The sequence below is a fragment of the Bolinopsis microptera genome, chromosome 13 (assembly GCF_026151205.1).
Source record: "Bolinopsis microptera isolate Bmic1 chromosome 13, MBARI_Bmic_1.0, whole genome shotgun sequence".
NCBI classification, from domain to species: domain Eukaryota; kingdom Metazoa; phylum Ctenophora; class Tentaculata; order Lobata; family Bolinopsidae; genus Bolinopsis; species Bolinopsis microptera.
The window spans coordinates 14,837,665-14,864,784 of record NC_087084.1 but is presented as its reverse complement, the minus strand read 5'-3'; the positions used below and the strand labels follow the sequence as shown (position 1 = coordinate 14,864,784).

General features: G+C 37.0%; 1 protein-coding gene across 2 annotated transcripts in view; it reads left to right on the top strand.

Annotated features, from left to right (window-relative positions):
• LOC134824901 (sodium/potassium/calcium exchanger 1-like) overlaps nucleotides 1-27,120 on the top strand; it is a 113,428-nt gene that overhangs the window by 21,906 nt on the left and 64,402 nt on the right. For both annotated transcript variants that reach the window (XM_063836908.1, XM_063836907.1), the window contains exons 5-6: nucleotides 1,450-1,507; nucleotides 3,042-3,129. In XM_063836908.1, the coding sequence (XP_063692978.1) occupies nucleotides 1,450-1,507; nucleotides 3,042-3,129 (146 nt within the window). The remainder of the gene's footprint in view (nucleotides 1-1,449; nucleotides 1,508-3,041; nucleotides 3,130-27,120) is intronic.

The following is a 27,120-nucleotide window of genomic DNA, read 5'->3' as shown; positions in this document are numbered from 1 at the left end:
TGAAGAGGGCTCTGGAAACTTCTATCAAAAGAACTGAAGAGGGCTCTGGAAACTTCTATCAAAAGAACTGAAGAGGGCTCTGGAAACTTCTATCAAAAGAACTGAAGAGGGCTCTGGAAACTTCTATCAAAAGAACTGAAGAGGGCTCTGGAAACTTCTATCAAAAGAACTGAAGAGGGCTCTGGAAACTTCTATCAAAAGAACTGAAGAGGGTTCTGGAAACTTCTATCAAAAGAACTGAAGAGGGCTCTGGAAACTTCTATCAAAAGAACTGAAGAGGGTTCTGGAAACTTCTATCAAAAGAACTGAAGAGGGCTCTGGAAACTTCTATCAAAAGAACTGAAGAGGGCTCTGGAAACTTCTATCAAAAGAGCTGAAGAGGGTTCTGGAAACTTCTCTCAAAAGAGCTGAAGAGGGTTCTGGAAACTTCTCTCAAAAGAACTGAAGAGGGTTCTGGAAACTTCTCTCAAAAGAACTGAAGAGGGTTCTGGAAACTTCTCTCAAAAGAACTGAAGAGGGTTCTGTAATTGGTAATTGTTAATACTTTAATACCTTTAATTGGTACCCCCCCCCCCCCCCCTAATACCCAGCTCTAATGAAGGTAATTAATTAATTAGCTCTAATGACACACCATCACTACCCTTAATACCCAGCTCTAATGAAGGTAATTAATTAATTAGCTCTAATGACACACCATCACTACCCTTAATACCCAGCTCTAATGAAGGTAATTAATTAATTAGCTCTAATGACACACCATCACTACCCTTAATACCCAGCTCTAATGAAGGTAATTAATTAATTAGCTCTAATGACACACCATCACTACACACCGGATCAACCCTTTATCTCCCTGTATTTATAATACGTAGTTTCAACAGCAGACTCTGTTGACAATAACACTGAGGTCAGGTTATCTAAGGGGAAAAGTTCAGTTTCATCTGAATAAAGTCACAAACAATAAGCTCACCAGTTACTTTTCACACCTGGGTAAATACTTCTATACTGAATTGTTTGTTATCTAGAGGGGGATTTGTTTAAAACATATAAGTGATACGAAAAGTTTGTTTTAGCAGGAGCTTTCAAAATACATATTCTGTAAATCGTCTTCAGCTGTTTACCTAATTTACAAGTGTAAAATCCGGATTGGAATATTATTTATGAGTCGCATAGTTGAATGTTTTAATACTTTCAACATTACTATATAACAAATAATTTGAGATCATAAATACGATATTGCCACATTGAAACGTTGAATAATTCCTTTCCTGATAAGAGCTTTTTCCTAGTCGTAATTTACAAGTCATGGAGACATTCAGAATTTGCGGACGGAAAAGTTTCTTCACAAATCAATATAACTCATCAGCTGATTAGCTTATGAATTGCGAAGCTAATTGACTAGTTAATTATGTAATTAATTAATCGACTGATTACCATCATTTGTTTCAGGAGTGCAGTGTTCAACATCCTAATAATAATCTCACTGTCAGCTATTCTCAGTAAAAACGTGAGTTTTTAGCTATTTTATAACTTATTCATAAATAAATAACTAAATAACTAAATAACTAAATAACTAAATAACTAAATAACTAAATAACTAAATAACTAAATAACTAAATAACTAAATAACTAAATAACTAAATAACTAAATAACTAAATAACTAAATAACTAAATAACTAAATAACTAAATAACTAAATAACTAAATAACTAAATAACTAAATAACTAAATAACTAAATAACTAAATAACTAAATAACTAAATAACTAAGTAACTAAATAACTGAATAACTAAATAACTAAATAACTAAGTAACTAAATAACTAAATAACTAAATAACTAAATAACTAAATAAATAAATAACTTGTTTCGTATGTTTTCCACTATGGTATTGATTAAGTTGACACTATTGGTGCGTCTTATAACTTTTTCCGTTATTTGGTTGTACTGAACTTTTAAAATAATGCGCAATCACAACTGACGTGTCAATCCTGTCGTCAATCCTGTCGTCAATCCGGTCGTGATCTGCTCTTCTCTCGAGTGTTACCCAATACTCGAGTAGTTCTACTACCCAAACAAACAGTTTTCTCTGTTTGTTTCGCTAGCTAATGATTAAAATACGGCCTTCCTCTATTTTCCTGAAGTGAGTTATTGTGATAGACTCCCCATTAATTATTGAACAAGCTCTTTAGCATAGTCTTCATATCCAACATCATGGAACACGCTCCATATCTAATATCACTAGTGAATACTAAAACTCTTCATATCCAATATCTCTAGTGACAACTAAAAGTCTTCATTATAAGTGGTGTCTACTGTCTGGCTGGTATCAGCTGTAGTTCTACTCACGGAGCACACATCCAATATCTGAGACGGTATCTATATGGAACAAGCTCCATATCCAATATCAAAAGTGAATAAGTGATGTCTAGTCAGTTGAGCTGTAGTTCTAATCACACATCTAATATCTCAGATGGTATCCGCTATCTATTCCTGTAGCTCGAGATGATATATATCCATTGTGTTACTAGGGTTACTGTTACTAGGGTTACTGATATATATCCATTGTGTTTATTATTCACGAGCCGTAGAGAGACCAATCATTTGATGAGAGTACTCTTCTCGGACATAAGATTAATTATAATAACACAGATATTCTCATTCATTTACCATACTCCCACAGATACGTATCTAGATATTATCTAGATATCTCTACAGAGTGCTGTATGTTATTCAGACATCAAGCAGATGTTAGATTTGATGTGTTAAGTATAGAGAGAGAGAGAGAGCTGTACACTTGTTGTGATAGAATGTAGGTTGGAATATGGTTCTTCCTCTCTCTTTCTCTCACTCCCTCACGCGTTACCCCTCACGCGTTACCTCTCACGCGTTACCTCTCACGCGTTATCCTGACGGATTAATAACATCGACCTCACAGTTAATAGAGATAATAGTGGTAAATAGTGCCCAACGTACATAAATACTAATAGTGTAAACGTTAAACAGAAAGATGTCAATAGTTACTGAACTTTATTATTTTCAGGTATTATTACTGGATTGGAGACCGTTATCACGTGACGCATTCTTCTACGGTATTTCTATCGTCATGTTCAGCGCATTTGCGTGGGATGGTGAGTACTGTAAAATTTATAATAATTATTAATTATTATCTATAAATAATAATTATTAGTTATGAAATTGGATATCTTATCTCATTTCTTCTTAATGATTTGTACTGCTTTTAGGTTTTATTTATTGGGGACTGGCCAGAAGAACCAGATAATGTTTACTCAAATATATTACATAATTACATTATTACATAATGACATAGGTAACTCTACAGTCTATGAAATGAAATGAAATGAGGTATTCATATCCGGCTCATATGATTAACTAACTACACAAGGAAGGTGGTTAACCATATTATAGAAATATATATTAGAAATATACATTCAAATCCTTGTTCACCTCAAATATCTGTTCTTAATCCTGTCAGTGTTAAATAGCCACAATGTGACACTGTATTAACTTTGAGCCACCTTCAACCTTGTGCACAATTTCCGGATCCTTACTCCGGAAAGAAACCCAACCCTTGGCCCAGTTCCAGAACTCTAGATCTACCATGAAACTCTTCCAGAATTGTTCTAGAGGCTTCCACTTTTAATAAAATGTTCATATTTAATACACTTACTAGTGAGTTCTTCTTACTAAATTGTTCACATCCCATGAGGATAGATTACAAACACACCTACAGGTACGTGGTAGTTGATACTTCTGGGGTTACAACTTATTCATCTGTATAGTGTATCATTAAATATAGGAAAATGAAGACCTTATAGTCTTCCGTAAGAGCTGCGATCATCTTCGGATTGCAGGTTGTATGCCTTGTTTTTTCACCACGTCGAGGTGAAAATTGTGCAGGAGACCAGCAATCAGGGGTTGAAGAAACCGGGGGGGGGGGGGGGGGGGGGGGGGGGGGGGGGGGGGGGGGGGCCATCGCCCCCATAAAATTTGGGCAAGGGGCCAAAAAGGGCCAACTTTTAAATTTAGGTTTCTAATTTTTTTTCACCATGTCGAGGTGGAAATTGTGCAGAAGACCACCAACTCCACGATGGCATCTAATGCTACATCTACTGTACGTGATTATTGCGTACTAAAACAGGGCCCAGGTGTGTCAGTGAGTGGTAATGGTATAATTTAATCCTGTCGAGCGAGAATTAAGAGTTTAATTAATCAGTTCTGGGCCCAAATTGTTAAAGATAACCAACTTATTGCATTCAGTATTCTATCAAGCTGTACAGTATGTAGCAATGTTTGCACTGCAGGTTTTGACCTCTCCCCAACTAATCAGATAAAGTGTTTTGATCACGTGTCAGATTGAAGAAGGGATACAACAGGTCACAGCTACTTTAAAATCATTACCGGGCCACTTTATCACTTTTAGACAATTCTACAATCACAAAAACGTATACTCAGAGTTCATCTACTATAATTACCAGAGATCTCAACATCTACTATAATTATCAGAGATCTCAACATCTACTATAATTATCAGAGATCTCAACATCTACTATAATTATCAGAGATCTCAACATCTACTATAATTATCAGAGATCTCAACATCTTCTATAATTATCAGAGATCTCAACATCTACTATAATTATCAGAGATCTCAACATCTACTATAATTATCAGAGATCTCAACATCTACTATAATTATCAGAGATCTCAACATCTACTATAATTATCAGAGATCTCAACATCTACTATAATTATCAGAGATCTCAACATCTACTATAATTATCAGAGATCTCAACATCTACTATAATTATCAGAGATCTCAACATCTACTATAATTATCAGAGATCTCAACATCTACTATAATTATCAGAGATCTCAACATCTTCTATAATTATCAGAGATCTCAACATCTTCTATAATTATCAGAGATCTCAACATCTACTATAATTATCAGAGATCTCAACATCTACTATAATTATCAGAGATCTCAACATCTACTATAATTATCAGAGATCTCAACATCTACTATAATTATCAGAGATCTCAACATCTTCTATAATTATCAGAGATCTCAACATCTTCTATAATTATCAGAGATCTCAACATCTACTATAATTATCAGAGATCTTAACACTTTAACATCTACTATAATTATCAGAGATCTCAACATCTGCTATAATTATCAGAGATCGCAACATCTTCTATAATTATCAGAGATCTCAACATCTACTATAATTATCAGAGATCTCAACATCTACTATAACTATCAGAGATCTCAACATCTACTATAATTATCAGAGATCTCAACATCTACTATAATTATCAGAGATCTCAACATCTTCTATAATTATCAGAGATCTCAACATCTTCTATAATTATCAGAGATCTCAACATCTACTATAATTATCAGAGATCTTAACACTTTAACATCTACTATAATTATCAGAGATCTCAACATCTGCTATAATTATCAGAGATCGCAACATCTACTATAATTATCAGAGATCTCAACATCCGATTTTAAATCGCTGCACAGTGCACTATAATTCTTTACAACCTTTTCTCAAGAATCGCGATTTAGGTTACATACAAATATTATCCTCTATTTGATTTAGCAATTCACTGTATTGGTTACATATGACAAGTGATTACTATTGCAAAGGAGCTCTGGAAACATATATTTGATAAAACGAGTTATTAATTTATTGGTCACGTGATTTATTGGTCACATGATTTATTGGTCACGTGATTTATTGGTCACGTGATTTGTTGGTCAAGTGATTAGTTGGTCACGTGATTAGTTGGTCACGTTATTAGTTGGTCACGTTATTAGTTGGTCACGTGATTAGTTGGTCACGTGATTAGTTGGTCACGTGATTTGTTGGTCACGTGATTAGTTGGTCACGTGATTTGTTGGTCACGTGATTAGTTGGTCACGTGATTTGTTGGTCACGTGATTTGTTGGTCACGTGATTAGTTGGTCACGTGATTTGTTGGTCACGTGATTAGTTGGTCACGTGATTTGTTGGTCACGTGATTTATTGGTCACGTGATTTGTTGGTCACGTGATTAGTTGGTCACGTGATTTGTTGGTCACGTGATTTGTTGGTCAGATAATCTGATAGGACATTTTGGAGTAAATGTTGAGATTGATACAAGATGGATAGATGTTCAGATTTTTTAGGAATTTTGGGTTTTACTAACTTCTTAGACTTATGTCACTGAAGATGACGCCTTGCAACATGTTTGACGATAGCCTGTAAATTGATAGTTTGATCTCAGTATATACAAAAAACCATCTAGCTTGTTTGATTCAAAGGGTGAACAAATCCCAAGATGGATAAACTTCCGATCATAACATGTTAAAGCTGGGTTTTATCACGTATTATATTATAGTATAAACCTAAAACCAAGACAACCTTTCCCTTGCCCACAGTTTCCCAGAATATATTTGTGATTGTCGGATCATTATATCTCCATACGTTTAACAGATGCAGTCAAGCTGAGCACCGCCGACCAATCAAAGTAAGGATCTTAATTCGTGACGGGTGAGATATTGAAATAAAAGCTTAACCAGGAGATTTAAAGCTTTAAAAATAGCATCTTTATCGGTAAAGACTAAAGCTGTTATATTAGCGAAACGTATCTGATAGCACTAAATATAATTAAAATCTTTAATTTGTCTAAATTGATATTCAGTCTGGAGATTACTATTGCATAATATTTAGTGTATGAAGGTAGAGGAGACAATGAACCACTTTATTTTACCGGGGTAAGCACAGGGCTCCAATACTCTATCTTACAGTGGTCATGATCTGTCCAATAGTGATAATGAGCACAGCCCCCTACGAAGAAGAAGATGGAATCATCCTTATTTCAACTGTAGGATTACCTTGTTAACCACTGTCCAGGCACGTAGCCAGGGGGGGGGGGGGGGGGGCTACGTGCCTGCCACTAGTAGTAAACCCGCGATGGGGTGGCATGTGCCTCAATAAAAATATTACAGTCATTTATTATTATATCAATTTATCATTAATTATTTCAACAATATCAATAACGTATGGTTGATTCTTCACACTTAGTAAAATGTATAAAAACAAAGTTAATCTACACTAAAGAATGAATAATCTATATTATATAAATCAACAATATTATCTCCCCATCTTCTTGTAGTCATTTTATCAAAGCGGTAGAAATCCAAGTAATTTTAATACGCGGTGCTATCTGACCCCCTAGTTAGGAATAGTATATAATAGAGGCTCTAAGTTAGAGTTCTAAAGAATATAAAATATATATATTTATAATATATACATATTTTATCAACCTAATATCCCCCAATACGCTCCCTCACTTCATTTCCTCCCAGGCGACACATCTTAAGTTAATCTGGCAGCTAATCTGGCCTTTGGGTAGTGTCACGAGACCAAAAGGTAGTGTCACGTGACTCGAGGAAGTGCCACGTGACCAGTATCATGACAAGTATGACACTTCCTCCGCTGGATATGGTCTCTGCATGCAGGATACAGTTAACCTTCTTTTAAAGCGAGGGGATATTAATGATGGCCAGTGTCTCGCCAGCTCCGCCTGGATTGTGTGTTGATTATTTTAGGAGGAGGATGCTGATTAATGAAAGTGTGGAGAGAAAAGTTGTTCTAGAAGTCAATAACAACACCAGGGTTATGAGGGGTATGCTGATTAATTACAATAAGTGTGGAGAGTATGAGGGGTATGAGGGGTATGAGGGGTATGAGGGGTATGAGGGGTATGAGGGGTATAAGGGGTATGAGGGTATTACATGGGGTAAGGGTAGGGGGGGTATGGGTATGGGGTTAACTTGAAACTAGGTCTCATTATATATTTACAGTGCAGAGAACAGAGGTCTTGAAACTAGGTTACTGTTAAAGGTTACTGAAACTAGGTCTCATATACTAGTTTCAGTGCAGAAACAGGAGTCATGAAAACTAGGTTACAGTTACTAGGGTACTTTGAAAAAGGTCTCATTATAATAGTTTCAGTGCAAGATAACAGATCTTGATAACTAGGGTTACTGTTACTAGGGTTACTTGAAACTAGGTCTCATTATACTAGTTCAGTGCAGAGAACAGAGTCTAGAAACTAGGGTTACTGTTACTAGGTTACTTGAAACTAGGTCTCATTATTATAGTTTCAGTGCAGAGAACAGAGTCCTTGAAAATAGGGTTACTGTTATAGGTTACTTGAAACTAGGGTTACTGTTACTAGGTAACTTGAAACTAGGGTTACTGTTACTATGGTACTTTGAAACTAGGTTCTCATTATAATAGTTTCTGTGCAAGAACAGAGTCTTGAAACTAGGGTTACTGATACTAGGTTACTTGAAACTAGGTCTCATTATTAATTAGTTTCATGCAGAGAACAGAGTCTTGAAACAAGGGTTCGTTACTAGGGTTTACTTGACACTAGGTCTCATTATTATATTAGTTTTCAGTGCCAGAGAACAGAGTCGTGAAACTAGGTTCTGTTTCCTAGGTTACTTTGAAACTAGGGTTACTGTTAACTAGGGTCTAGAAACTAGGTCTCATTATCATAGTTTCAGTGCAGAGAACAAAGGCCTTGAAACTAGTTTACTGTTACTAGGGATACTGTTACTAGGGTTACTTGAAACTAGGGTTACTGTTACAGGGTAACTAGAATCTAGTCTCATTATAATAGTTTCAGTAAGTGCAGAGACAAGTCTTGAAACTAGATTACTGTACTAGGTTACTTGAATCTAGGTCTCATTATAATAATAGTTCCAGTTGCAGAGAACATCTTGACAACTAGGGTTACTGGGGTTATAGGGTTACTTTGAAACTAGGTCTACATTATAATAATAGTTTCAGAGCAAGACCAGAGACTTGAAACTAGGGTTACTGTTACTAAGGTTACTGAAACTAGGACTCATTATATTAATAGTTTCAGTGCAGAGAACAGAGTCTGAAACTAGGTTACTGTTACAGGGTTACTAGAAACTAGGACTCATTATAATAGTTTTCAGTGCAGAGAACAGAGTCTGACACTAGGTTACTGTAAATAGGGTAACTAGAAACTAGGTCTCATTATAAAAATATTTCAGCAGAGAACAAGATCTGACACTAGGGGTTAATGTTACTAGGGTTCCTTGAAACTAGTTACTGATACTAGGGTTACTGAAACTAGGGTTACTGTATTACTGGGTTACTTGAAACTGTAGGTTACTGTTACTAGGGTACTTGAAACAAGGTCCTCATTAAAATAGTTTCGAGTGCAGAGAACAACAGCCTTGAAACTAGGGTTACAGTTATCTAGGGTTACTTGAAACTAGGTCTCATTATAATAGTTTCAGTGCAGATAACAGAGTCCTTTGAAAACTAGGTTACAGTTACCTAGGGTTTACTTGAAACAGGTCCTCATTATAATAGTTTTTCAGTGCATATAACAAGGCTTGAAAATAGTGGTGGTTACTGTTACTAGGGATACTTGAAACTAGGTCTCATTATAATTAGTTTCATGCAGATAACAGAGTCATGAAACGAGGTTACTGTTACTAGGGTTACTTGAAACTAGGTCACAATATAATAGTTTGCAGTGCAGATAACAAGTCTTGAAACTAAGGGTTACTGTTACTAGGGTTACGTGAAACAAGTCTCATATAAAATTTCAGTGCAGAGAACAAGAGCTTGAAACTGAGTTACAGTTACTAGGGTTACTTGAAACTAGGCCTCCATATAATAGTTTCAGTGCAGGAAGAACAAGCTCTTGAAAATAGTGTTACTGTTACGAGGTTACTTGAAAACAAGTGTTAACTGTTACTAGGTTACTTGAAACAAGGGTTACTGTTACTAGATACTTGAAACTTAGACTCAATAAAATAGTTTCCGTGGCAGAGAACAGAGTCTTAGAAACTAGGGTTACTGTTTACTAGGTTACCCTTGCAACTAGGTCTCATTATTATATTAGTTTTCAGTGCATAGAACCGAGTCTTAAACTAGGTGTTACTGTTACTAGGGTTCACTTGAAACTAGGTCTCATTATTATTAGTGTTCATGCAGAGAACCGATCTTGAAACTAGGTATACAGTTACTAGGGTGTACTGAAACTAGGGTTACTGTTACTATGGGTAACTAGAAACAAGGTCTCATTTATAATAGTATCAGTTCATAGAACACAGTCCTTGAAACTAGGGTTACTGTTCCTAGTGTTACAGGTTACTAGGGTTACTTGAAACTATGTTTCCTGTTATAGGTAAAACTAAAACTAGGTCTCATTAATAATAGTTTCAGTGCAGAGAAAAGAACTTGAAACTAGGTTACGTTACTAGGGTTACTTGTAACTAGGTCTCATTATAATAATAGTTTTCAGTGCAGAGAACAGAGACTTGCCCAGAAAATTTTCTCCTTCTCTCTCTCTCTGAGGTAAAGACTGTCCCAAAACCCTTTTGTCTCTGAACAGCCCTAGCCCTAAAAAACCAAACCCCTCTTGGTGGCAAGTTAGGTTGTGTTAAAAATCGAGATTTTTCCTTACTTATCAATCCTTAATCGAAATTTATTTATGAGCTTAAAGCACTTAGAGAACATTCAATGGGAGGGATCTGTCAATAATGCACAGCCTCTCCCCGACAGCCTCTCCCCAGTAGTCTATAAGTAGTCTGTAAGTAGTCTATAAGTAGTCTATAAGTAGTCTAAGTAGTGTAGAAGATAAGCAGAGAGCACTTATCAGATGGAACACAGCTCACTGACTGACATACACTTATCAAGTGGGTGGTAGCAGTGTTTAGTGTCACCATGGTAGCAGTGTTTAGTGTTACCATGGTAGCAGTGTTTAGTGTTACCATGGTAACAGTGTTTAGTGTCCCCCATTAGCTGCAGCCCCCTTACATTAGCAACAACAAACTATTAGATAAGCTGCTTTGTTTGAGTCACTACAACTGTGGGCGGGTATGTAACTGTTTTTAATAAGATATCGCTGGTTATCTGAGAGGACACTAAGGGGGGGGGGGGGGCGGGAAGTCCTAAGTTTAATATCGCTGGTTATCTGAGAGACACTAAGGGGGGGGGGGGGGCGGGAAGTCCTAAGTTTAATATCGCTGGTTATCTGAGAGACACTAAGGGGGGGGGGGGGGGCGGGAAGTCCTAAGTTTAATATCGCTGGTTATCTGAGAGACACTAAGGGGCCGGGGGCTAAGGGGGGAGGAGGGGGGGCTAAGTTTCCAAATAATTTCTCAAACCACTCCGTACCATGTACAATAGCGTAAATACGCTTCAAACAAGGCATTTCTAATTTTATAGTGGTCCTGTTCGAGCCCTTCTCTTAACATTATTTTATTCAATCATTTCCTAGAAAGTTATCTAAGCAATTAACGCATCAATTAACTTGTAAATTAGCTGATTTTCATTTAACCATTTATTCAATCAATTAACCAGTTAACGAGGTCTGATCGTCATCTTCTTACAGCGTTCAATGTCTGTATGAAAGTAAAATGGTGATCAGTTAATTACAAACTCCTCTGTTCCTCTGTAACAGTGGTGTGTTATTAAATCAATTAACCAGTTAATTACAAACTAATTAGTTAATTACAAACTAATTAGTTAATTACAAACTAATCCTCTGTTCCCCCGCAGCTATAGCCGTGGTTTGTGACGACTATTTCGTACCCTCGCTGGTGGTTATTTGTCAGCGATTAGACTTGTCAGAAGATGTGGCTGGGGCTACTTTCATGGCAGCAGGTAATCTATTAGGCGGTAATTAATTAGGTGTTAATCATTTAGATGCTAATTAATAATTGGGCATTATTTGACTACTTAGCTGCGATTTTCTTAGTATATTAGAAAAACTTAGTTATAATCCTCAACCAGTGAAATTTACTCTAATTAAACTACACGATCATGTTTCTACACAAATACTCCTTCACAAAAGGTATATAGCATTGCTCCTTCATAAACACAACTGTTCCCCCTTACAGGTTCCTCAGCACCGGAGCTGTTCACGTCTTTCAGCAGCAGTCACTAACAACTCTGATATTGGGGTGGGAAACCATTGTCGGTGTGAGTGACCAATCAGGGAGCTTTATTTTAGTCACGTGATCTAAATCAACCAATCAGAGCGCTGTGTTTTATTAACCTGACTCAATTCAACCAATCAGAGGGCTGTGTTTCGTCTAGTAACTTAAACTACCAATTTTGGGCCGTGCGACATAAACCCAACTTTATGACCAACTTAAATAGTTTAAGTAACTTCTTGATGAACTGTTCCTCTGACGATTAACAGAACGCAGAATCTAAAAATAAAACACTATTTAAAGCTGTTGATTCTTTTACTCTTTTATAAAATTGTTTCTGAATTTTGTATACAAAATAGATTTCGTATAATAAGGTTTTAAACGCTGTAACTGGACACTAAAACAGTAGACAGTTAATGCCATTAAACACATTTATATATTGTATTTCAACATAGAAATAAGGATGGAATATTCGTTTAAGTACATTGTGGGAACATTTTATAAATTATTTATATGTACATACATTACATTTTAGACTGTCTGAAAACGCTGAGTTACATGGATTTTACCACTGCCAATGTAGACTTACGCAAACCAATCTGAGAGCTGTATATTTAGTCACGTGCCATAAACCAACCAATCAGAAAGCTGTATTTTAGTTTACTTCCATAAGAGTACAGATTGGCTAGAGGTAAGACACCCCTCAATTCTTGTCATTTTCCACATATTTGTTCAGATCTACACTCGGAAACACTGAAATGTTGCAAAAAACTCCCAACTATCATTATAGCAATCATCTTCATTAGGCAAATGACCTGAGAAGAGTTTTCATCACTAAAAATACCGAGCAAACACCGTTAGAAATAAGGCTGTGAATATGATAAACATGTAACAGTACCCTTGTCAGGTGTACCAATGTTAACATGATATTGTTGTTATTGTCCAGTTTGGCATGATGCCATCCAGTTTGGCAGGATGCCATCACGACACCAGGAAGTAGATTCTGCTGGGATCGGAACATGTACCTGGGCGGATCCTGTGTTTTCAGCTTGAAACTGAAGGTGTTAACTTATGCAGGTCACATAAAGGTTATTATATTGTCAGTACATTGGTTAGGAGAACTATAATATAGTTACTAGGGTTACTGTTACTAGGGTAACTAAGGTAGAGAGCTGTGTCCTGGTGAGGGGTGTATCTATTAATAGCAACCCAGGGTCATGTACAGTAATAGGGTTTTTAGGGCTTATGTCACTGAAGATGACGCCTTGCAACATGTTTGGACGATAGCCTGTAAATTGATAGTTTGATCTCAGTATTTACAGTAAATCATCTAGCTTGATTGATTCAAAGGGAGAAAAAAATTCCTCAGTTATAGGGTTAGTATGTGATGTGTGGAGAGGATCAGTTTCCGATCAGTTTAGATCAGCCAATTTGGGGTGATATTATTTTATCAGGGACAAATCATGGCTCTTCAAACCTTGTGTAATATTCAGAGTCTTGAAACTAGGGTTACTGTTACTAGGGTTACTTGAAACTAGGGTTACTGTTACTAGGGTTACTTGAAACTAGGCCTTCAATATAATAGTTTCAGTGCAGAGAACAGAGTCTTGACACTAGGGTTACTGTTACTAGGGTTACTTGAAACTAGGTCTCATTATAATAATAGTTTCAGTGCAGAGAACAGAGTCTTGAAACTAGGGTTACTGTTACTAGGGTTTACTTGAAACTAGGTCTCATTATAATAGTTTCAGTGCAGAGAACAGAGTCTTGACACTAGGGTTACTGTTACTAGGGTTACTTGAAACTAGGTCTCATTATAATAGTTTCAGTGCAGAGAACAGAGTCTTGACACTAGGGTTACTGTTACTAGGGTTACTAGAAACTAGGTCCCATTATAATAGTTTCAGTGCAGAGAACAGAGTCTTGAAACTAGGGTTACTGTTACTAGGGTTACTAGAAACTAGGTCTCATTATAATAGTTTCAGTGCAGAGAACAGAGTCTTGAAACTAGGGTTACTGTTACTAGGGTTACTTGAAACTAGGTCTCATTATTATATTAGTTTCAGTGCAGAGAACAGAGTCTTGACACTAGGGTTACTGTTACTAGGGTTACTTGAAACTAGGTCTCATTATAATAGTTTCAGTGCAGAGAACAGAGTCTTGACACTAGGGTTACTGTTACTAGGGTTACTTGAAACTAGGTCTCATTATTATATTAGTTTCAGTGCAGAGAACAGAGTCTTGACACTAGGGTTACTGTTACTAGGGTTACTTGAAACTAGGTCTCATTATAATAGTTTCAGTGCAGAGAACAGAGTCTTGAAACTAGGGTTACTGTTACTAGGGTTACTTGAAACTAGGTCTCATTATTATAGTTTCAGTGCAGAGAACAGAGTCTTGAAACTAGGGTTACTGTTACTAGGGTTACTTGAAACTAGGTCTCATTATATAATAGTTTCAGTGCAGAGAACAGAGTCTTGACACTAGGGTTACTGTTACTAGGGTTACTTGAAACTAGGGTTACTGTTACTAGGGTTACTTGAAACTAGGGTTACTGTTACTAGGGTTACTAGAAACTAGGTCTCATTATAATAGTTTCAGTGCAGAGAACAGAGTCTTGAAACTAGGGTTACTGTTACTAGGGTTACTTGAAACTAGGGTTACTGTTACTAGGGATACTTGAAACTAGGTCTCATTATAATAGTTTCAGTGCAGAGAACAGAGTCTTGAAACTAGGGTTACTGTTACTAGGGTTACTTGAAACTAGGTCTCATTATTATAATAGTTTCAGTGCAGAGAACAGAGTCTTGACACTAGGGTTACTGTTACTAGGGTTACTTGAAACTAGGGTTACTGTTACTAGGGTTACTTGAAACTAGGCCTCAATATAATAGTTTCAGTGCAGAGAACAGAGTCTTGACACTAGGGTTACTGTTACTAGGGTTACTTGAAACTAGGTCTCATTATAATAATAGTTTCAGTGCAGAGAACAGAGTCTTGAAACTAGGATTACTGTTACTAGGGTTACTTGAAACTAGGTCTCATTATAATAGTTTCAGTGCAGAGAACAGAGTCTTGACACTAGGGTTACTGTTACTAGGGTTACTTGAAACTAGGTCTCATTATAATAGTTTCAGTGCAGAGAACAGAGTCTTGACACTAGGGTTACTGTTACTAGGGTTACTTGAAACTAGGTCTCATTATTATATTAGTTTCAGTGCAGAGAAACAGAGTCTTGACACTAGGGTTACTGTTACCTAGGGTTACTTGAAACTAGGTCTCATTATAATAGTTTCAGTGCAGAGAACAGAGTCTTGAAACTAGGGTTACTGTTACTAGGGTTACTTGAAACTAGGTCTCATTATTATAGTTTCAGTGCAGAGAACAGAGTCTTGACACTAGGGTTACTGTTACTAGGGTTACTTGAAACTAGGTCTCATTATTATAATAGTTTCAGTGCAGAGAACAGAGTCTTGAAACTAGGGTTACTGTTACTAGGGTTACTTGAAACTAGGGTTACTGTTACTAGGGTTACTTGAAACTAGGGTTACTGTTACTAGGGTTACTGTTACTAGGGTTACTGTTACTAGGGTTACTTGAAACTAGGTCTCATTATAATAGTTTCAGTGCAGAGAACAGAGTCTTGAAACTAGGGTTACTGTTACTAGGGTTACTTGAAACTAGGCCTCAATATAATAGTTTCAGTGCAGAGAACAGAGTCTTGACACTAGGGTTACTGTTACTAGGGTTACTTGAAACTAGGTCTCATTATTATAATAGTTTCAGTGCAGAGAACAGAGTCTTGACACTAGGGTTACTGTTACTAGGGTTACTTGAAACTAGGTCTCATTATTATATTAGTTTCAGTGCAGAGAACAGAGTCTTGACACTAGGGTTACTGTTACTAGGGTTACTTGAAACTAGGTCTCATTATAATAGTTTCAGTGCAGAGAACAGAGTCTTGAAACTAGGGTTACTGTTACTAGGGTTACTTGAAACTAGGTCTCATTATAATAGTTTCAGTGCAGAGAACAGAGTCTTGACACTAGGGTTACTGTTACTAGGGTTACTTGAAACTAGGTCTCATTATAATAATAGTTTCAGTGCAGAGAACAGAGTCTTGACACTAGGGTTACTGTTACTAGGGTTACTTGAAACTAGGTCTCATTATAATAGTTTCAGTGCAGAGAACAGAGTCTTGAAACTAGGGTTACTGTTACTAGGGTTACTTGACACTAGGGTTACTGTTACTAGGGTTACTTGAAACTAGGTCTCATTATAATAATAGTTTCAGTGCAGAGAACAGAGTCTTGAAACTAGGGTTACTGTTACTAGGGTTACTTGAAACTAGGTCCCATTATAATAGTTTCAGTGCAGAGAACAGAGTCTTGAAACTAGGGTTACTGTTACTAGGGTTACTTGAAACTAGGTCTCATTATTATAATAGTTTCAGTGCAGAGAACAGAGTCTTGAAACTAGGGTTACTGTTACTAGGGTTACTTGAAACTAGGTCTCATTATTATAATAGTTTCAGTGCAGAGAACAGAGTCTTGACACTAGGGTTACTGTTACTAGGGTTACTTGAAACTAGGGTTACTGTTACTAGGGTTACTTGAAACTAGGGTTACTGTTACTAGGGTTACTAGAAACTAGGTCTCATTATAATAGTTTCAGTGCAGAGAACAGAGTCTTGAAACTAGGGTTACTGTTACTAGGGTTACTTGAAACTAGGGTTACTGTTACTAGGGTTACTTGAAACTAGGTCTCATTATAATAGTTTCAGTGCAGAGAACAGAGTCTTGAAACTAGGGTTACTGTTACTAGGGTTACTTGAAACTAGGTCTCATTATTATAATAGTTTCAGTGCAGAGAACAGAGTCTTGACACTAGGGTTACTGTTACTAGGGTTACTTGAAACTAGGTCTCATTATAGTAGTTTCAGTGCAGAGAACAGAGTCTTGAAACTAGGGTTACTGTTACTAGGGTTACTTGAAACTAGGGTTACTGTTACTAGGGTTACTTGAAACTAGGTCTCATTATAATAGTTTCAGTGCAGAGAACACAGCCTTGAAACTAGGGTTACTGTTACTAGGGTTACTTGAAACTAGGTCTCATTATAATAGTTTCAGTGCAGATAACAGAGTCTTGAAACTAGGGTTACTGTTACTAGGGTTACTTGAAACTAGGTCTCATTATAATAGTTTCAGTGCAGAGAACAGAGTCTTGAAACTAGGGTTACTGTTACTAGGGTTACTTGAAACTAGGTCTCATTATAATAGTTTCAGTGCAGATAACAGAGTCTTGAAACTAGGGTTACTGTTACTAGGGTTACTTGAAACTAGGTCTCATTATAATAGTTTCAGTGCAGATAACAGAGTCTTGAAACTAGGGTTACTGTTACTAGGGTTACTTGAAACTAGGTCTCATTATAATAGTTTCAGTGCAGAGAACAGAGTCTTGAAACTAGGGTTACTGTTACTAGGGTTACTTGAAACTAGGTCTCATTATAATAGTTTCAGTGCAGAGAACAGAGTCTTGAAAATAGGGTTACTGTTACTAGGGTTACTTGAAACTAGGGTTACTGTTACTAGGGTTACTTGAAACTAGGGTTACTGTTACTAGGGTTACTTGAAACTAGGTCTCATTATAATAGTTTCAGTGCAGAGAACAGAGTCTTGAAACTAGGGTTACTGTTACTAGGGTTACTTGAAACTAGGTCTCATTATTATATTAGTTTCAGTGCAGAGAACAGAGTCTTGAAACTAGGGTTACTGTTACTAGGGTTACTTGAAACTAGGTCTCATTATTATATTAGTTTCAGTGCAGAGAACAGAGTCTTGAAACTAGGGTTACTGTTACTAGGGTTACTTGAAACTAGGGTTACTGTTACTAGGGTAACTAGAAACTAGGTCTCATTATAATAGTTTCAGTGCAGAGAACAGAGTCTTGAAACTAGGGTTACTGTTACTAGGGTTACTGTTACTAGGGTTACTTGAAACTAGGGTTACTGTTACTAGGGTAACTAGAAACTAGGTCTCATTATAATAGTTTCAGTGCAGAGAACAGAGTCTTGAAACTAGGGTTACTGTTACTAGGGTTACTTGAAACTAGGTCTCATTATAATAATAGTTTCAGTGCAGAGAACAGAGTCTTGACACTAGGGTTACTGTTACTAGGGTTACTTGAAACTAGGTCTCATTATAATAATAGTTTCAGTGCAGAGAACAGAGTCTTGAAACTAGGGTTACTGTTACTAAGGTTACTTGAAACTAGGTCTCATTATAATAATAGTTTCAGTGCAGAGAACAGAGTCTTGAAACTAGGGTTACTGTTACTAGGGTTACTAGAAACTAGGTCTCATTATAATAGTTTCAGTGCAGAGAACAGAGTCTTGACACTAGGGTTACTGTAAATAGGGTAACTAGAAACTAGGTCTCATTATAATAATAGTTTCAGTGCAGAGAACAGAGTCTTGACACTAGGGTTACTGTTACTAGGGTTACTTGAAACTAGGGTTACTGTTACTAGGGTTACTTGAAACTAGGGTTACTGTTACTAGGGTTACTTGAAACTAGGGTTACTGTTACTAGGGTTACTTGAAACTAGGTCTCATTATAATAGTTTCAGTGCAGAGAACAGAGTCTTGAAACTAGGGTTACTGTTACTAGGGTTACTTGAAACTAGGTCTCATTACAATAGTTTCAGTGCAGAGAACAGAGTCTTGAAACTAGGGTTACTGTTACTAGGGTTACTTGACACTAGGGTTACTGTTACTAGGGTTACTTGACACTAGGGTTACTGTTACTAGGGTTACTTGAAACTAGGTCTCATTATAATAGTTTCAGTGCAGAGAACAGAGTCTTGAAACTAGGGTTACTGTTACTAGGGTTACTTGAAACTAGGTCTCATTATTATAGTTTCAGTGCAGAGAACAGAGTCTTGAAACTAGGGTTACTGTTACTAGGGTTACTTGAAACTAGGTCTCATTATAATAGTTTCAGTGCAGAGAACAGAGTCTTGAAACTAGGGTTACTGTTACTAGGGTTACTTGAAACTAGGGTTACTGTTACTAGGGTAACTTGAAACTAGGTCTCATTATAATAGTTTCAGTGCAGAGAACAGAGTCTTGAAACTAGGGTTACTGTTACTAGGGTTACTTGAAACTAGGTCTCATTAAAATAGTTTCAGTGCAGAGAACAGAGTCTTGAAACTAGGGTTACTGTTACTAGGGTTACTTGAAACTAGGTCTCATTATAATAGTTTCAGTGCAGAGAACAGAGTCTTGAAACTAGGGTTACTGTTACTAGGGTTACTTGAAACTAGGGTTACTGTTACTAGGGTAACTTGAAACTAGGTCTCATTATAATAGTTTCAGTGCAGAGAACAGAGTCTTGAAACTAGGGTTACTGTTACTAGGGTTACTTGAAACTAGGTCTCATTAAAATAGTTTCAGTGCAGAGAACAGAGTCTTGAAACTAGGGTTACTGTTACTAGGGTTACTTGACACTAGGGTTACTGTTACTAGGGTTACTTGACACTAGGGTTACTGTTACTAGGGTTACTGTTACTAGGGTAACTAGGGTTACTGTTACTAGGGTTACTGTTACTAGGGTTACTGTTACTAGGGTTACTGTTACTAGGGTTACTTGAAACTAGGTCTCATTATAGTAGTTTCAGTGCAGAGAACAGAGTCTTGAAACTAGGGTTACTGTTACTAGGGTTACTTGAAACTAGGGTTACTGTTACTAGGGTTACTTGAAACTAGGCCTCATTATAATAGTTTCAGTGCAGAGAACAGAGTCTTGAAACTAGGGTTACCGTTACTAGGGTTACTTGAAACTAGGGTTACTGTTACTAGGGTTACTTGAAACTAGGTCTCATTATAATAGTTTCAGTGCAGAGAACAGAGTCTTGAAACTAGGGTTACTGTTACTAGGGTTACTTGAAACTAGGTCTCATTATAATAGTTTCAGTGCAGAGAACAGAGTCTTGAAACTAGGGTTACTGTTACTAGGGTTACTTGAAACTAGGGTTACTGTTACTAGGGTAACTAGAAACTAGGTCTCATTATAATAGTTTCAGTGCAGAGAACAGAGTCTTGACACTAGGGTTACTGTTACTAGGGTTACTTGAAACTAGGTCTCATTATATTAGTTTCAGTGCAGAGAACAGAGTCTTGACACTAGGGTTACTGTTACTAGGGTTACTTGAAACTAGGTCTCATTATAATAATAGTTTCAGTGCAGAGAACAGAGTCTTGAAACTAGGGTTACTGTTACTAGGGTTACTTGAAACTAGGCCTCATTATAATAGTTTCAGTGCAGAGAACAGAGTCTTGAAACTAGGGTTACTGTTACTAGGGTTACTTGAAACTAGGCCTCATTATAATAGTTTCAGTGCAGAGAACAGAGTCTTGAAACTAGGGTTACTGTTACTAGGGTTACTTGACACTAGGGTTACTGTTACTAGGGTTACTTGAAACTAGGCCTCATTATAATAGTTTCAGTGCAGAGAACACAGTCTTGAAACTAGGGTTACTGTTACTAGGTTTACTTGAAACTAGGCCTCATTATAATAGTTTCAGTGCAGAGAACAGAGTCTTGAAACTAGGGTTACTGTTACTAGGGTTACTTGACACTAGGGTTACTGTTACTAGGGTTACTTGAAACTAGGCCTCATTATAATAGTTTCAGTGCAGAGAACAGAGTCTTGAAACTAGGGTTACTGTTACTAGGGTTACTTGAAACTAGGGTTACTGTTACTAGGGTTACTTGAAACTAGGGTTACTGTTACTAGGGTTACTAGAAACTAGGTCTCATTATAATAGTTTCAGTGCAGAGAACAGAGTCTTGACACTAGGGTTACTGTTACTAGGGTAACTAGAAACTAGGCCTCATTATAATAGTTTCAGTGCAGAGAACAGAGTCTTGACACTAGGGTTACTGTTACTAGGGTTACTTGAAACTAGGCCTCATTATAATAGTTTCAGTGCAGAGAACAGAGTCTTGAAAATAGGGTTACTGTTACTAGGGTTACTTGAAACTAGGGTTACTGTTACTAGGGTTACTTGAAACTAGGGTTACTGTTACTAGGGTTACTTGAAACTAGGGTTACTGTTACTAGGGTTACTTGAAACTAGGCCTCATTATAATAGTTTCAATCTCCACACACGACAGATAGAAGACATTTTGTGAGATGAGAAGACACTATATTATATATAATATCGGTTATTACCACCACCGTTGTAACTATATTTCTGAGATGATGTCAGGGAGCTGTAACGAGCTCCACTACGAGTAATATTACCGTTTATAGTTGACATGGTATCGATCAGATGGTATGATAGGAATGAGGTCATCTGTTTGAGCTACGTATTTTGAACCATCTCCATGCTTTATTGCAATAAAGCATATAACTTTCGGGGGAAAACCACTTTGTGTTCACAATTCACATGTTACAGTTAATCGCTGTTGAACCAGAGTGATGTCATGGTAGTCATGGTAATCTGGTATATCAGCATTTACCAATAGAGTACTAGAAATACAGTGTACTGATCGTTCTACCATGAATATCGTCAACAAACCACTCTCTAACCACGTGACTTATCACGTGGCATGTGACCTGGCCACGTGCCAGACCACGTGACTTATCACGTGACACGTGACCTGGCCACGTGCCAGACCACGTGCCACGTGACACGTGACCTGGCCACGTGCCAGACAACGTGTCACGTGATAAGTCACGTGACGGGATCCGTGACTGTGGTCGTGAAAACTAATCTGACAGAACCTTAAAAATCATATTATCTCCATCGCACACGACGGCAGATTTACGGTAATTTTCATGTCTGAATTACTTATCGATTTAATTCTTAAGAATCACAGCATTGCTCAGTATGAATTCTCGCTGTGTTCACTACTGTACTACTATTCGAGACAGGTGATCATTGTCGTGACTCTGATCCTGAAAAGTGATCTTACTGCTCTCACAGTGCTTAGATTAATGTTTTTAGTTCAGAAATATATCCGTTCATCGGTATTAAATGCGAATTCATCACATAATTTAGAATAATATATTATATATTATTATATATATGTGGTTTAACGAGGTCTGATCGTCATCTTCTTACAGCGTTCAATGTCTGTGTGAAGGTAAAATGGTGACATCCTCTGGATCGGGCAGAGGTCGAGTGTTATTATATCGGGATTACATTAAATATGTGGTTTAATAAGAATTGTGGCGGGAAATTAAACAGCAATTAATATCGACATTTGCAGGTCCCCACTCAGCAGGGTACCCACTGTGTGTCTTAATTAATGGTTTTGAAGTTCGGGTACTAGACTATTTGGTTATAATAATATAATTATAATATAATAAGGTTTTGGGTAACGTTTGAATCCTGATATGAATCCTATCTGCACAATATTTTATGCTGTTTGCACACTAAACTTTTCTTAAGGCATGTCCTTAATAAGTTAATATTTAATAGGTTAATATTTAATAGGTTTCTAACTAGTTACCCAGTCAGGAAGACATTATCTAACTAGCCACTATACTCTAGGGTAACTGTTACTAGGGTAACTGTTACTGTTACTGTTACTAGGGTTACTGTTACTAGGGTTACTGTTACTAGGGTTACTGTTACTAGGGTTACTGTTACTAGGGTTACTGTTACTAGGGTTACTGTTACTAGGGTTACTGTTACTAGGGTTACTGTTACTAGGGTTACTGTTACTAGGGTTACTGTTACTAGGGTTACTGTTACTAGGGTTACTGTTACTAGGGTTACTGTTACTAGGGTTACTGTTACTAGGGTTACTGTTACTAGGGTTACTGTTACTAGGGTTACTGTTACTAGGGTTACTGTTACTAGGGTTACTGTTACTAGGGTTACTGTTACTAGGGTTACTGTTACTAGGGTTACTGTTACTAGGGTTACTGTTACTAGGGTTACTGTTACTAGGGTTACTGTTACTAGGGTTACTGTTACTAGGGTTACTGTTACTAGGGTTACTGTTACTAGGGTTACTGTTACTAGGGTTACTGTTACTAGGGTTACTGTTACTAGGCTTACTGTTACTAGGGTTACTGTTACTAGGGTTACTGTTACTAGGGTTACTGTTACTAGGGTTACTGTTACTAGGGTTACTGTTACTAGGGTTACTGTTACTAGGGTTACTGTTACTAGGGTTACTGTTACTAGGGTTACTGTTACTAGGGTTACTGTTACTAGGGTTACTGTTACTAGGGTTACTGTTAATAGGGTTACTGTTACTAGGGTTACTGTTACTAGGGTTACTGTTACTAGGGTTACTGTTACTATGGTTACTGTTACTAAGGTAACATTAAGTCATCATCAGATCATCGTCAACTCACTTCCCCACACTGCTGACTTCAGGTTTAATTCCACCATTAGTATTGCAGTAGTCTAATTAAATGTGGAGGAGTATTATACAATATACAGGGTGGCCCAAAAGTAACTACCCACACGCAACCCTTTAAAAAAAATTAAAGGGTTGCGTGTGGGTATGTTGCAGTGGTCTAATTAAAGGTACAGGTCTAAATATGACAGTTCGAAACACAACTATATAATATATATATATATATATATTATATACCTAACTAGTTAGCTAGTATATTCTCAAATAAAGTCAGTCTCAGTGCGTCAAGTAGTTACTACTACAGTAGAGGGGCTGGTGCCATCTTTCTCCTCCCTCCGCAAAACATCCTTTGTTTCAAGTCAACTTAACAAAGAGTAATCTAGCTGAAATTACCGGTACCCTAACTTCCAGGTACCCAGATTACCTTGGCACGCTGCCAAGACAGTATTGATACTGTTAGTTGCCAGGGTTTATTGTCCATTAAACTACCAGTAATTTACCACCCCACTTCCGGTCCAGTAGACTACCAGTAATACTCCGAGAAGAGGGCTCAGCAGCAGAGGAGAAGGAGGCGGCATGTTGTTGTATTGTAGTTAAAGGGTGCCGTACTGGGTAGGGTAGCAGAGGAGAAGGAGGAGGCATGTTGTTGTGCTGTAGTTAAAGGGTGCCGTACTGCGTAGGGTAGCAGAGGAGAAGGAGGAGGCATGTTGTTGTGCTGTAGTTAAAGGGTGCCGTACTGCGTAGGGCAGCAGAGGAGAAGGAGGAGGCATGTTGTTGTACTGTAGTTAAAAGGGTGCCGTACTGCCTAGGGCTTCTGTTATACAAGTTGAACATCCGCTCTGTACACTGAACCTAGTCCTGTTAACTCTATTAGTAGAGGCAATGTCTGGGCAGCACCAGTTACAGTGTAGTTAGAGGACCAGTAGGGTACAGCTGGGTGTATTTAGGTGGTTACCTAGAAGTATGTGGTACAATGTCTGCTGATGTGAAGAGGAAACTACAGGGATTCGTGGTCTTCACCCATTTCACTGAGATCTTTATATGGGGTCTCTTAATTATTTCTAACTTGTACCAAGTATGCACATACATTACATACATTACATACTTGAGTACACGTTGAGACTCACAGCCTGTAACTCATGTACTCTGTACAGTACACAGTAGCATAAATAGTAAGCTACATCATAGTACAAAGTAAGGTATATGATTGAGGTATAATCACTACAGCCCTTTTGTTTGTCGGGAAGGTAAAGCTGGCTCCCTGCCAAACTTCTCTTTAAAGAACTGAAGAGGGTTCTGGAAACCTTTCTCAAAAGGACTGAAGAAGGTTCTGAAAACTTCTCTCAAAAGAGCTGAAGAGGGTTCTGGAAACTTCTCTTTAAAGGACTGAAGAGGGTTCTGGAAACCTTTCTCAAAAGAACTGAAGAGGGTTCTGGAAACTTCTCTTTAAAGGACTGAAGAGGGTTCTGGAAACCTTTCTCAAAAGAACTGAAGAGGGTTCTGGAAACTTCTCTTTAAAGGACTGAAGAGGGTACTGGAAACCTTTCTCAAAAGGACTGAAGAGGGTTCTGGAAACTTCTCTTTAAAGGACTGAAGAGGGTTCTGGAAACTTCTCTCAAAAGAACTGAAGAGGGTTCTGGAAACTTCTCTCAAAAGAACTGAAGAGGGTTCTGGAAACCTTTCTCAAAAGAACTGAAGAGGGTTCTGTAATTGGTAATTGTTAATAATTTAATACCTTTAATTGGTACCCCCCCCCCCCCCCCCCCCCCTTAATACCCAGCTCTAATGAAGGTAATTAATTAATTAGCTCTAATGACACACCATCACTACCCTTAATACCCAGCTCTAATGAAGGTAATTAATTAATTAGCTCTAATGACACACCATCACTACCCTTAATACCCAGCTCTAATTAAAGTAATTAATTAATTAGCTCTAATGACACACCATCACTACCCTTAATACCCAGCTCTAATTAAAGTAATTAATTAATTAGCTCTAATGACACACCATCACTACCCTTAATACCCAGCTCTAATTAAAGTAATTAATTAATTAGCTCTAATGACACACCATCACTACCCTTAATACCCAGCTCTAATGAAGGTAATTAATTAATTAGCTCTAATGACACACCATCACTACCCTTAATACCCAGCTCTAATGAAGGTAATTAATTAATTAGCTCTAATGACACACCATCACTACCCTTAATACCCAGCTCTAATTAAAGTAATTAATTAATTAGCTCTAATGACACACCATCACTACCCTTAATACCCAGCTCTAATGAAGGTAATTAATTAATTAGCTCTAATGACATCACTACACACCGGAGCAACCCTTTATCTCCCTGTTTATAATACAACAGACTCTGTTGACAATAACACTGAGGTCAGGTTATCTAAGGGGAAAAGTTCAGTTTCATCTGAATAAAGTCACAGACAATAAGCTCACCAGTTACCACCAGGTTTACTTTTCACACCTGGGTAAATACTTCTATACTGAATTGTTTGTTATCTAGAGGGGGGTTTGTTTAAAACATTTAAGTGATACGAAAAGTTTGTTTTAGCAGGAGCTTTCAAAATACATCTGTAAATCGTCTTCAGCTGTTTGTTACCTAATTTACAAGTGTAAAATCCGGATTGGAATATTATTTATGAGTCGCATAGTTGATTGTTTTATTACTTTCAACATTACTATATAACAAATAATTTGAGATCATAAATACGATATTGCCACATTGAAACGTTGAATAATTCCTTTCCTGATAAGAGCCTTTTCCTTGTCGTAATTTACAAGTCATGGCGACATTCAGAATTTGCGGACGGAAACGTTTCTTCACAAATCAATATAACTCATCAGCTGATTAGGTTATGAATTGCGAAGCTAATTGACTAGTTAATTATGTAATTAATTAATCGACTGATTACCATCATTTGTTTCAGGAGTGCAGTGTTCAACATCCTAATAATAATCTCACTGTCAGCTATTCTCAGTAAAAACGTGAGTTTTTAGCTATTTTATAACTTATTCATAATTAAATAACTAAATAACTAAATAACTAAATAACTAAATAACTAAGTAACTAAATAACTAAGTAACTAAATAACTAAATAACTAAATAACTAAATAACTAAGTAACTAAATAACTAAGTAACTAAATAACTAAATAACTAAATAACTAAATAACTAAATAACTAAGTAACTAAATAACTAAATAACTAAATAACTAAATAACTAAATAACTAAATAACTAAATAACTAAATAACTAAATAACTAAATAACTAAATAACTAAATAACTAAATAACTAAATAACTAAATAACTAAATAACTAAATAACTAAATAACTTGTTTCATATGTTTTCCACTATGGTATTGATAAAGTTGACACTATCGGTGCGTCTTATAACTTTTTCCGTTATTTGGTTGTACTGAACTTTTAAAATAATGCGCAATCACAACTGACGGTGTCAATCCGGTCGTCAATCCTGTCGTCAATCCGGTCGTCAATCTGGTCGTCAATCCGGTCGTCAATCCGGTCGTCAATCCGGTCGTGATCTGCTCTTCTCTCGAGTGTTACCCAATACTCGAGTAGTTCTACTACCCAAACAAACAGTTTTCTCTGTTTGTTTCGCTAGCTAATGATTAAAATACGGTCTTCCTCTATTTTCCTGGAGTGAGTTATTGTGATAGACTCCCCATTAATTATTGGACAAGCTC